This window comes from Scomber scombrus, chromosome 7, assembly GCF_963691925.1.
Source record: "Scomber scombrus chromosome 7, fScoSco1.1, whole genome shotgun sequence".
Lineage (NCBI taxonomy): Eukaryota > Metazoa > Chordata > Actinopteri > Scombriformes > Scombridae > Scomber > Scomber scombrus.
This window is the reverse complement of record NC_084976.1, coordinates 24,960,259-24,973,598: the sequence shown is the minus strand read 5'-3', so window position 1 is coordinate 24,973,598 and position 13,340 is coordinate 24,960,259. Positions and strand designations below refer to the sequence as shown.

Genomic DNA, 13,340 nt, shown 5'->3' with positions numbered 1-13,340 from the left:
CAATCTCTCCATCTCCCCAAACTTACATCATCTCTCTGCTCTCACCCGCTCTCTTCATCTCTCCTTATCATATACCTTTTCTGCATCACCTACTCTACCCTTTCCAGGAGTCTCCCCAACTCCCTCCTCTCACGCTTCTATATATCTATCAACTCCTCTTCCTCTCCTCTCCTGTTTTTCTCACCTCTACTCTCTCCTTTCTTACACTCTCCTCCTTTATCGTATCTCTCCCTTTCTCTCATCTCCTCATTTTCTCACCTCATCCCTCTTCTGATTTTGTCATTTCATATGTTCTCCTAATTCTCTTATAGTAAATGGACTGCATTTATACCTTCCTAGTGTTCTGACCACTACATGCCAAAATTCTCACACACACACATGGCAAAAGCTGCTATGCATTGTGCCATCCTGCTCATTAGGAGGCTTTTCTAATGCTTATTCACACACACACACACAAACCAATGGCACAGTTTGGGGTTCAGTGTCTTGCCCAACGATACTTCAACATGTGGATTGGAGGAGCCAGGGATTGAACCGCTGATCCACCGATTAGTGGCGACCCGCTCTACCTCTGAGCCACAGCCTCCCCACCTCGTTTATCCCCTGTCCTCTCCTCTTCTCTCCTCATCTCACCTCTCCCCTCTTCTCTCTGTCTCTCTTCCAGTTCCGCCTGTGGCTCCTCGGGCTTGGCTTCAGCCTGGCGTACGGCAGCATGTTCACCAAGATCTGGTGGGTTCACACCCTCTTCACAAAGAAGGAAGAGAAGAAGGAGAAGAAGAAGGTAGGGAGGGAGGCGGGGAGTGAGAAAGCAAAGGAAGGGAGGTTGATTGGAGGGTGGTAGGCAGGGAGGGATAAGCCTCTCAGCCGTCTCAGGAGAGCGGAGAAAGGATGGGAAAGGGAGGCCAGGCCACGCAGCATGTGTGGCGCCGGCTGATAAAAAAAGTTCTGTTCGAATCTTTGCAGGCTTTCTAGTAACATAAGCTTCTAAGAGGCCAGCTCGGCATCATTCACTACGGCGGGTTTGTAGCGAGAGTGCAGGGATAAGGGTGTTGGACGCACACTGACATAGATACTGTACTTTACACATGCACACACAAAGAATATGCACACATAACACACATAACCAGGGCCTTGAAATCCCACGTCATCAGCTTTATTTGCATGCTTGTGTGTTTTAGGAGCGGGTGTGTGTTTGTTTTTGTGCGTGTGTGTGTGTGCACCTCCTCTTGAAGATAGTGTATCCTGGAGCCAGAAAGATACTGCCAGTCTGCGATGTGTTGTGGGAATTTCTAAGACCTAATCAGAAGAATAAGAGATTAAGCCATTTATGGAATATTTATGAATATGGATGAGTATTAAAGTTCTATGCAGAAATCCAACCTTCAGGGGGTTTATTATTTGAGCCAAAGCACAACGAATCGGGTTGACTTTCAACTCTCTTCATGTCCACAGAAGGGCAATTTGCCAGAGAGCTCTGTATGAGTATTTAAAGAAAGTTTCACAAATCGAGGGGAGAATGAGCGCTTTTCAAAATCATTTTTCATGCAACTCAAGTGAAGAGGCGCCTAAGACTGTGTAATGTGTTTTCTTCTTTATTTTATTTCTCAGTTTTAGTCATTGCACGGTTGAATGGCTGTTACTATGTTGGAGGTGCCGGGAGTTAGCCAGCGTGGTCGTATAAGAAAGTGGGAGAGCTAAGTTTTGTTGCTTTTCTCTCGGCTACGGCTGTATTGCTTTCATTATAGCTTAAGTTAAGAATAATAGAATTGATGTTGGTCGCTTCAGAAGCTGTCCACACAAAAGCAGTGTCATCTCAGTGTGTATAAATGATGATTTGAGGTGGCAGCATAAACATAGCTACCGCAGCTCTCTGTGTGTCGCCTGCAAACACACACAAACTCCCTCTGCTCCTGAAATACATCTGGACACACTCATGTGTGCACACACTCAGAGACACGCATTCAGAAAGACAATTCTTGCCCACTCACCCAGAAATCGCTGGACGCCTGTCGGGTTATTTGTCCTGGTTGTTTGTCTTTGTTTGTGGACTGGCTTGTGATGCCCTTGGATAGTGATGACTGTTGTTTGTGTGTGTGTGTGTGTGTGTGTGTGTGCTCTCAAACTCACACAGCAACACTTGGAGCCATGGAAACTCTACGCAACAGTTGGAGTGTTGCTGGCTATCGACTTCCTGTCACTCATGATCTGGCAGATTGTGGATCCCCTGCACGTTACAGTGGAGGTAGAGTACGAGAGACAGATGAGATCATTTGTGTGTCATCGCCCATTTTCACAGACCATGTACCCACTGTCCTAAGTCAGTAGTGCAGTAATTAGACACTGGGCTTCATTTATCGAAATGTTTGTTCGTTTTGATTCATCTTACACTCAAAGAGCAGGATCTAAGAGATAAATATGAAGTCATTTCACAAAGCACAGCCGAACACCAGCGCTAAATTGGTGACATTTATTACTTGAATAATAATATGTATTTGTGTTTGATAAGCACATTGAAAGGTACCCTTTGGTATTCAAATAGTAAATAAACCTTTGTTAAATTCAACATTCATCAAACAGACCTAACAAACAGTTTGGACGAACTCCCTGTCTCATAAAAAATTTAATTATCTTTCAAAGGTCTCGTGAAATGTCATGTTTAACTAAATAAACCCGCGTTACGCAATATTTTTTATTATTAACACTGACTAAAAGGACTTGCTTAAACAAACTCAAATATCAACCAGCTCTTTATGGTGTATTTTAGTCTCTTTTTAGCTCATTGTTTTATATTTACTGTATGGTTCAGTCTGAGCTGCTCTGATCAACCTTCATAAGCAGTTATAAAAACAAGCTCACATAACCTTTTCTAGCACTATCTGGTGAAAAAAGCTGAACATTAAGTAGCTAAAAACTGAAACACAAGTCTAAAAGAAATGTGGGATGTTTCCAACCAAATGTAACACAAATTTAATCCAAATTTCCAGAAAACAGAAGAAGAAATTAGTGAAATTAGTTAACATTTAGGACTCCTAAAGGTACAAAGGGTCTCTTCAGCAAAGTGGAAGCTTCGGTGGACTTTAAAGTCACATGTTTCATGTATGTCTTCATGTCAATTATTGGCTAAATTTATTTCCATTTCACTTTGCCCCTTTGTGTTTTATTCCTTGCATGTATTACTTTGCCCCCTAGCACCAAGTATAAAAGCTCAACTGAAAATGCACATAAAAACAGGTGGGTGGAAATGCGCTTTCAGAAAACTCAAAATGTCTGCTGTGAAAAAGACCTGCTCCAAACTGCAGACCACTTAAGGTGTGCTGGATATTGTTTTGCCTGGACTGAAGATATGCTGTTTTTCAGGCTTTGTATGTCTCCTTTTTATGGAGTCTTTAAACCAGCAATTACTGACTTTTTGGCCACTTGAGGGCAGAGGAAACAAGCTGTGAACAAAGCCTTCCTATACTATAAACTTTAGATGATGATATGGCAACTGTTTGCACATTACACAGTCATTTGCAGTCCTGTTTGTGTCCAACTGATGAATGTTAAGTCAAGTATTCATTCTTAATTTAGCTTTGGTTTTATACTCCACTATATCCTGGGGGAAATATCTGGCTGTTTAGCTGCTAAATGCTTCATTATGATCACCAGCAAGTAGCTAACCTTGTGTATCTACTGTTTGTTGCTGGGCAGATATAGCATTAAAAGCTTTTTTACAGAAAACTACGCTATGAGATCAGTGAGACTGAGCCAAAACAATAAAGAGAACAATGAGCAATGAGCTGAAAGACACCATGAAGCTCCAAGGATTCCTTCAGTGTGTGGAAACATTTTACAAATGAGGACTAATAAGGAAAAACCTCATCTGTATATGACCTTACACTCATTTTGGAGACAAAGAATTTTACAAAAGGTGAATGAAAGATCTGTTGGAACAAGAGCGAAATGTCATCACCAGCCTAAATCTGCACAAGACTGACTTCAACTACAGTCAAGCCTTATATTGAATTTTTTAATATTATAATTATTGGATATCTGATACAGTTTTAATTCAGTCATCTATATCTGACTTGTGGGAAGGACCTGTTTACCCGAGGGGATCAACTGTGCAGTCACGGGTGCTTATGCTTACAATGCATTTTTGCCTCCTTCACCAGTGTGCTGCTGTCTCATCGTTTCTTATTATCTCCCCCTTTCCCTGTCTCTCTTTCTCTCTATCTCTTTATCCTTTCCTTTCTCTCGGTCTGCCATGTGAGTAGAAGTTCACTAAGGAGGCCCCTAAAGAAGATTTGGATGTCCTGATTCAGCCCTTGTTGGAGCACTGCAGCTCAGAGAAGATGAACACATGGCTCGGTATCTGTTCTCTCCTTATATTTCATGTTTTACCCCCTCTTTACTCAATCTGTCTCTCTCTCACTCTTTGCCCTGCTTTGGTTTTTGAATATCTTTGTCACACGCGTAGACATATGCTGGCACATATGCACGCACACACAGACACGTCACTGCCATTCACTCTGAATTAAACAGGTCTCATATCTCAGCCCCCCACCCTCTGTCCCCGCCGCCCCCTTACGTTTGATTCCTCTTTTCTGGTTCGCTTTTCTCCCTCTTTGCTTCTCTTTTTGTCAGCCCACGCAGTCCCTCTCTCTCTCTCTCTTTCTCGCTCTCTGTTTCTCTTCCTGTCTGTCTCTCTGCTGTCTTTCTTAGCATGGCAGCTCTTATGAAAGTATAATGGTGCTGAAATTCAAATAATGTGGGTCACAAACTGGGCCATTGCCCCATAGCATTTCCTTTCTGAGGGAAGAAAAGATGGTGCTTTAATATCAGGCGGTATAAAGAAACAATGGACAGTCTGAAGACGTCTCAAACTTATTCTTTTCTTCCCCGCTTCTCTCACTTTCACTGTTATATCCTCTTTTCTCTGTCAGTCTGTCTAGCTCTGAGTGGTGTTCCACATATTTAACCTTTTTGCTCTTTTCTATTTACATTTTCGGTTCTCTACCTCTGCACATTTCTATCGTATTCACATACCCCCTCACTATTTCCTATCTATGCTAGAAGCAAACAAAGAACACGTTAAGTCATTTACATGACCCTATAATTTGTCTCCCTGTAGGGATTTTTTCATAGATTTTATATCTGAAGAAATGAATTAAAAGGGCACTCCAGCAATTTAGCATCACACTTTCACCAATTGATATAGGTGAGGGATTTGCCTGAGACAGTTTAAAAAAAAAAGAGAAGGTCAAAATCAATGCTGTACAGGCAGTCCTACAGTACGCTCCCTTTAATTGCTACTATAGATCAAGCTCCAGAAGCTCATTAGCCTACAATTCCCATAATGCATAATAATCCCTGTGTGGTAAATGCACACATCGTTCAAACTTCACACTTGTCAGTTAAAACTCAGGCTTTTTGCTGAAGACATTTTTATCGAGCAGTTTGGTTAAATATACAGATAACAATGAATCAGCTGTTAATAGTTTAACAATTTTCAAACCAAAGGATGTGTTATACTGGTGTAATAATAAAAGAACTAAGGGAACATTTAAAAAAGGGCAAATTCAATAGTAATAATTGCTAAATAAACTGAGATGGAAATAAGGGTGAATAAAGGAGAAAAGTCTAAATATTCGCACCCGTTACCTTAAACCACCAAAGTTTATTTAGTGTCTTTTCACTCACTCACATTCTTCCACATCTGTGTGATAGTGTGAAAGGTTATAGATGGGAAATGTAGTTTGTATTACAGTTTTCAGCTGCAGTGTACTTAAGAAGGGGCTGTCAAATCTATCAAATTGTGTGTTTCCTAAAACAAATCAAATCTTTTTCTAATTATGTGTTGTTAATCAATTATTCATTTTAGCTACATCGTAATGGTTTTATTCCAATGTGTGATGATTAGTTTTTGCCTTAAGGCCCAATATATAACATTTCCACATTACAATGTCTAAAAATGACTAGTCCTACTTTATATATCTTGTGTTGAGTTGTGTACTGACATTATTGTTCCAGATGAAGGATTTTAGATATCAAAGAAAGTTATCAGAGAAACAAGCTGAGCAAATGCTAGCGGCAGCTTGGCTCTTTATTCTGTGTTTTTAATTGTTTTAATTACTGGATCCATTTGTTTTTAAGAGGATAATTCGGCTCTTGGTAAAAAAAAACTCCTTCAAGATGCACTGAATGTATTTTAACTAGGAGGAGCTGGTTGTTTAACAATGGAGAAAACAACTCCCATGACACTTCAGAAAGTCATCAAGCTCCGTCTTTTGTTATATTTCTGATGGAAAGACCCCTAGTGGCAGGAAATTATAAATTGCATGTTTACTAGAAAATTTTTAAAAAGAAAAGGAAAAAAAGGGAATTTCTGAGCTTAAGTCAGAGTCATTGTTGATTCTGATGAGCCGAGGATGATTAAAAGATCTGGTTCTAGATTAGAGGACTTTAGAGATAATATCAAAAATGTCAGACCAATAGTGTTGAACCTGAGGCTTTCTGTTCTGAATTTGTAGTGTCTAATCCAAGATAACCCAGTGATTGGCTGAGTATTTTAGAAATCTCCCCCTTCAGAGCTTCAAAAGATACTATACAGCTGTTTTTACAGGATGTGTGGTAGTCCCTTTCACATACCCCACCTTAGGCAACTTGACCACAATTCAAAAAATAACACCAAAATGTGAATATTGAATGTGTTTTTCATGTTAATATGATCAGATAATCAATCATATTAACTGTTGTCGTGCTGTGTAACTGATTCTGTTCACTTCTGCTCCGATCTCATTATGTCTGCACTACTAGATTTACAGTCAGTGTTTTGCATCGGCTCTGCATTCATTGAATTACGGTCCTTAGTGCTTTCACAAAATATATATTTTTGTGTACATGAAATCCTGGCTCAATCATTTACTCCTTTACCCGCATTCTCTCTCTTCCTGTAGGTGTTGTTTATGGCTACAAGGGTCTGCTGCTGCTGCTGGGGATATTTCTGGCTTACGAGACCAAGTCTGTCTCCACAGAGAAGATCAATGACCATCGGGCCGTGGGGATGGCTATTTACAACGTTGCTGTGAGTCCGAAAAAGAAACGACACCGTCACGCCTAAACTCCTGTTTCTGGGTGCTGCTCTCCGCACACACTGCTTTCTGCAAAGAGCTTTCTGTAGCACACTGTATAACGTTAAAGTGGCTATAAGTAAGATGTTCATTGCCCCATAGCACAGAATGGTTGCAGTATATATGTGGGGGGTTAATCAACGCCCCTGCCTCCATTATTACTTCTCTTGGTGCTGAGATCTCTGTCCAGAAGCCACTTTACTGCTCACTTTAGAAAAAAACAGGCAACTGACCAGCATTTCAGGACATTTCAGCTGCAGTGCCTTAAAAGCCTTGTTCTCACGGGACAACTCAGTGCAGTTAATGGAGTTCATAGATAACTTAATGCTATTTTAATGCCTCTGTGGTGCATGTTTCTTATATGACTAGCTAACTGCCTCAACGTGATTATCACATTCAAATGTGTGGCTACAGTGGAGTGTAAAACAGTAATTGTTTTTTAGCTAATTAGGTTTTGATGTCTAGTAGGTTTCTTCAATCTTCAAGAATTGAGCAGCAAAAAGTCCATTGTGGGCACAAAAGAATATATATTACAACTTCTCCTCTCAAAATTACCTAAGGGATATGCTGAACATCAAAGATTGATGATTTAATGTAAAGATACTGAAAAGTATATGCTGGTGTAGTAATTGGTTGGAGCAATATGAGACACACAAACAGGTTAATATATGAAATAATTCAAACTTTTCCACAAGTACATCTTTAGTAACTTTATTCTCTAAAACACGGATTCCTGTATGCGTTTCCGTCCATATCATAGTACTGCCAGCACAAGCTGCAGTCTTGTATGAATCACACATTTTGATGCTTATAATGCTTGTGGTGTCATGAAACTAACAGTCATATCTCGAAAGTCTTGGTTTTAAAAACAACCTAAAAGCTTTCAATTGGATTTCCCGGTGACTCAAGTATACCTCAGTTTTTTTTTTGTTGAATGCTTTGTACTTGAGTGTTAGGGCTGAGCGAATATAGGGACAGAAAACTGTTCATGTTGTTATCTTAAATGTGTGGATATTGGTGATCACATACACAGTGCTTTTCATAGAGCTATTACCTTTCCCTATATGGCACCAATACGTTTAAAAATATACCCATTTGGGCACCAAAGTGCAGCGGTAAACCCAGTCATCAGACAAGAAAATCTTTCAGTGGCTGTTAATAGCAATTGAATCATCTTAAACAGAGGCACCTAGGATGCACTTTATACTGAAATAGCTGCCATTATGTTCACTTTAGCCACTCAGGACAAATCCCTGCTACCATTCCCTGACAGTCTTGAGCTGTTTTGATCAATAGCAGACAAACTTTAATTTATTTTCTTTGGTTTTTACTAAATTTCCCGTGCTTGCCTAGATTTCTATGAATAAATAAAAGAGGAAGCATCGTCATAAACATCCAAACATCCAAACATTTATCAACTCATACTTTGTGGATTTGTAATTAATAAATGGATTGATCTTGCCTCTTCTGTCAAGCAGAGGGTGCATCATTGATATATCATTCATGGTTATTTATGAGAGCAGTAAATGCAGCTAAGCAAGTGTGAGCGCTTGCATGCTTATTTCATCACATTCACATAATGTTAGACAAGTCTAATGTTATTATTTTGTATTATGATATACACATTTCTGTTTTATGATGATGTCAATAGTTAATGGTGTCTGTAAAGGGACCTCCTTCCTCCTCGCTAAGCTGCGAGCTCGAGGCCCTGATGAGATGACAATGTGGTGATTGTCAGCGCGCCATTGCCACTTCAGTCATGACTTTTTAATGCTGTTTTCACATGGGAGCCCTCCCCAGAATGATAAACAGATGCCTCTTGCTTTTATGGATGTGATTTTCCTCCTCTCTCATTCTCTCGCTCTCCAACTTTACTTTATTCTCCACCTCCACCTCCTCTCCTCCCCCCCACCTACCCTTCCTGCTCTTTACTTTAAACCTCACTCTCGCTTTTCGTCTTCCTTTGTTCATGCTCTTCTTTTTTTTCTGTTTCTCTCTCTCTGTTTCCGTCTTTCTCCTTCCTGCAGGTGTTGTGCCTGATCACGGCTCCAGTGACTATGATCCTGTCGTCGCAGCAGGACGCCTCCTTTGCTTTTGCCTCTCTAGCAATTGTCTTCTCTGCATACATCACTCTGGTGGTGCTTTTTGTACCCAAGGTACTCTGACTTGTGACTGACACCTAAAGGGGCTGCTTCTCACTGACAGTTACTCTCATACTGCAATAAAAGCAAAGGTCAAAAGTGTCCATCTCAGTGTCTTTAGGAAGAGAAGTTCAACGATTTCTGGAAGTTCATATTATTCATTTGGACTGCTCTGCATTGGAAAAACAGGCTTTGATATTTGAGTCCAGTGCATTATTTGATCTACTTAAATCACTCCGTAATTTCACCATTCAAGTAACAGTCATTTGTGAAATGTCATTGTGAATTGATGATATAACATTCACACTTCACATTTGAAGCTGCTGTAAACTGTAGGGGCCAAAAAATGACACAGGAAATAACTAGCTTGCTTCAAAAAGAAATATTTGACATTAAATATTTGAAATATTTGATAGTTTGATAGAAGCAACGATTTGTTTGGAATAAACGGAAGAAGGGCAGGGTTGTGCACACAGCTGTGGACTGTGCCGACAGAGGAAAGAGTGCCACCTACAGAAATTCAAACCTCATTAACTGAACACACGAGAAGGGAACATCACAATATCGTCACCGCTATTTGATTTTGGCTATTTCTGGAAGCCACAGCACGTTGTTGAGCGCTGAGCATCAAAGATATTGCCAAAATAAGAAAAAAATTAAACAAGGAGCAGCACTTTCAATTCACCACAATGATGAAAACATTTTTACGCCTTTAGAAAAAATGTGGCAGATTTGGCTAAAAGTCTGAAAATATTATAAATATGCTCTCATTCGATGTTTTAAACACGTGCATTTTTCATTCAGATCAAGGTACTCTTCTTTTGTTCTTTATTGACTTCCTGTTCCTGTGGCGATCTAGATGCGGCGTCTGATCACCCGTGGTGAGTGGCAGTCAGAGCAGCAGGACACTCTGAAGACCGGCTCGTCCACCAACAACAACGACGAGGAGAAATCCAGGCAGCTGGAGAGAGAAAACAGGGAGCTGCAAAAGATCATCCAGGAGGTGAAGACATTATATATATATATCTAATTATAGAAACACATCCACATTATTATTGACCATTCACATCCAAATGCTGGACATATACTGTATATTTCCATATTGGTTAACATTTTAGTCATCTTGGAGGCACACAATCTATAATACAGATATTCATGGGCATAGGTAGTACACACATTTATATTCATCTAGAAAACATAAATACTGATTTTTATGTGTGTGATTTTTGTGATACAGAAAATTATGGAAGCATCTTTCTTTTATTCAGTGAATTAATTGCAGAAGTGAAGCTCCAATAATTAATTGAAATAAAATGGAAAAGGTATTGGGATATAATTTTCAGAACAGGATTGTGTCAATACTTCACATTATCATGAGTCATGTGCACGCTTCCTAGACTTCGGAAACATTAATAAGAGTTTATTGGACTCCCTCCAAACTATACACAGCCAAATTTAAAGTCACAGTCAAAAGGAAGTTAGAGTGTCTTTAGTTTCCGTGCTGTGATGTATTCCCCAGTTTGATATGATAGCATTGCAATTGCAAAAAGGATTTCTACAAGAAAGTTTGGGTTAGGGTCACACACACCTCCCTTAGCAGTGTTAGCACTTCTGCGTATTTATAGACAAAACAATTACTCAATTAATTGATAATGAAAATAATCCGTTTTTCCCACTTACATCCAAACACACAACTCCCACTGTGATTTTTCTCTGGTTGCTATTAACAGCCACAAGCAGTCGGGTGTGGTTTTATATGATGGGTGTTGTTAGACCATTGTGCAAAATCACATTTGTTTAGATACATTTACATGCATGCTCCTGACTTCACGATGAGTCATCAGACATACTGTTTGACAACGTTTCACAGGAAGAGAAAAGACCGGGATTTGTATATAAAAAATACTCAACATTTATTTGGAAAATGACAAGAGATCACTGAACAATTCACAAAGAAATACAGTTTTAGAACGGGGAAGAAGTATTTTTTTGATGCCGGTGTTCCTGCCTGTGGAACATACACAGAGGAGAGCATGCTAATTTTTGTATTTTGGACCTAAAATCCAGTTATTCTGGGCATTGATTCATGAATGTATTGAGATTATTGTTAAGAAGGTCCCCTATGCCCACATGTATTTGTGCTAGGAGATCCTTCCACTCTAAATTGCTCAATGGGTTCATGCAGCTATTAAGCCAGACGGGAGATTACTTGTACAACAATGGAAGCTTGTTCCCGCATATGAAAAGGTTATCATTCAATATTTTCTTCCTTGGAGGTTTGTGGAAAAGGGGCGCTTGTGTTTTTTACTTTCTTGCAGCTTGTAAAGATGGTTTTCTTCAGTTGTGCTCATGTGGCTCATACATACAGTTTTCCATTTGAACAGTCATTGTCAAAAAAGGAGGGGGGGGGGGGTCTAGGACTGTTTCCTGGCAACAGTGGCATCTGCACTTTAATGAGACAGGAAAACATGCCAGAGATTATAACAACCGTGTGACAAACTCAGATTCAGTCTCAAAAGAAATGTTTTATTTGTCATGATTGTTTGTGAAAATGATAAACAGGTATTCTTATAAATTATTTTAATTTGTAGACATGACAGTTTTACAACGAACTTACTCTCCTCTTTTTGTGTCTTTAGAAAGAAGAGAGAGTATCGGCACTCCGCAACCAGCTGGCGGAGAGACAGGCTTTACGCAACCGCCGCCGACCTTCTACAGGCCAGAATCAGAACCACAACTCCCCGCCACCCTCATCCCAACCGGATCCCAAATCTCTGCTTCCCCCGCCCGGTTACCCCAACCCCACCACGGACAATCACTCCCTCCCTCCGTCATTCTCCAACTCCTCTAACCTGTACCCGGCGGACAGCAAGATGAGTCGCAATCACTGTCACAACAGCCAGATCCCACTGCTGTATAAATAGGCGAGGCACGGGGGGGAAGGGGGGAGACAGTCGCACAGTGCACACGGGGGACACAAAACACCACAAGACACTGTGACTTTCACTTGTTTCGGTGATGAGCACAGCAGCGTAGAGACACTGTTTTGAAATACAGTGTGGAAGCACAAATATATACAGGGGTGTGCTTTACACTTGGCAGCTTTTGAGAGTCACGCAGGTAACACCCGTCCTCACAGTTTTGATCTCACTGTGTTCAGACCAACAACAAGGCACTTGTGACTGGTCGAAGTGGCAACAAGCACATCTCAGACTATAGCAGCACTGGAGGTCTTTTTAAAGGTCGAGTGCACGGATAGATCTCTTAATCATTCCTCTCCCTCATTTGTTATCTCGTTCTGTTGTGGAGACACCGCGTCGAGGATCTTACAAGGAAAAGTTTGTGTTTGTGTCTTTGCTATATCGTCTCCACCTTTTGTCTCTCGAGTTTGTTGACTAGACAAGCACATACAGTAGTGATTTATATTGTTCTGTAATATCAGATCTGTTTTGTCATGGAATTGATGTTCAATTATCTGTTTACTTTTCAGGAGAGTTGTGAAAAATGAATTTACAAAGGGACAAAGCAATGTACAGTTTTTCCAATGTTTCCTCGACCGTGTGGAATACTGGTTTCACTGAAAAGTGATAATGTGCATTATTAAATAGCCATAATTTAGAAGGTCCAGTGAGCTTGGCACATATGTATGGATGCCTGGTGTGAGGACTGTGTATTCAACAACAGCACGGCATCTTATAGAAGCAGCCCTTTGCTGATGTACAAACTTACTGTACGAACTAATATTACAATAGACCCATTTCAAAGGAGAATATTATCAAAGCTTGCTGATGTGTAAGAACAATTTTGATAGTTTTTGCCATTTGAAATGAGGTTTTACAATGTATTTTTTGAGATTCGAGTAATATCTATTTAGTGGTACAGTACAGCCATCAAATAAATCCCTTATCCTAGATCTAATGTATCTTATCTTTAATATCATTGGCCACTCCTGCAGCCACAGTCACTGCAGGTAGGGATTAAAAAGCTGGGAAACTCAAAATTCCCATTTGCCAGAAGAATAATTTGTACTTTCTGCATCCCGAAAAGGAAAGCCGATTTATATTTCATGCATGTGGTGAGATGCTGG

General features: G+C 40.1%; 1 protein-coding gene across 1 annotated transcript in view; it reads left to right on the top strand.

Moving 5' to 3' along the window:
• The window catches only part of gabbr1a (gamma-aminobutyric acid (GABA) B receptor, 1a), a 70,322-nt gene extending 58,145 nt beyond the window's left edge, over positions 1-12,177 (top strand). The window contains exons 17-23 of the mRNA XM_062422660.1: positions 665-781; positions 2,132-2,242; positions 4,257-4,350; positions 6,939-7,066; positions 9,140-9,268; positions 10,113-10,256; positions 11,893-12,177. Of these exons, the coding sequence (XP_062278644.1) occupies positions 665-781; positions 2,132-2,242; positions 4,257-4,350; positions 6,939-7,066; positions 9,140-9,268; positions 10,113-10,256; positions 11,893-12,177 (1,008 nt within the window). The remainder of the gene's footprint in view (positions 1-664; positions 782-2,131; positions 2,243-4,256; positions 4,351-6,938; positions 7,067-9,139; positions 9,269-10,112; positions 10,257-11,892) is intronic.
• The last annotated feature ends 1,163 nt before the right edge of the window (positions 12,178-13,340 follow it).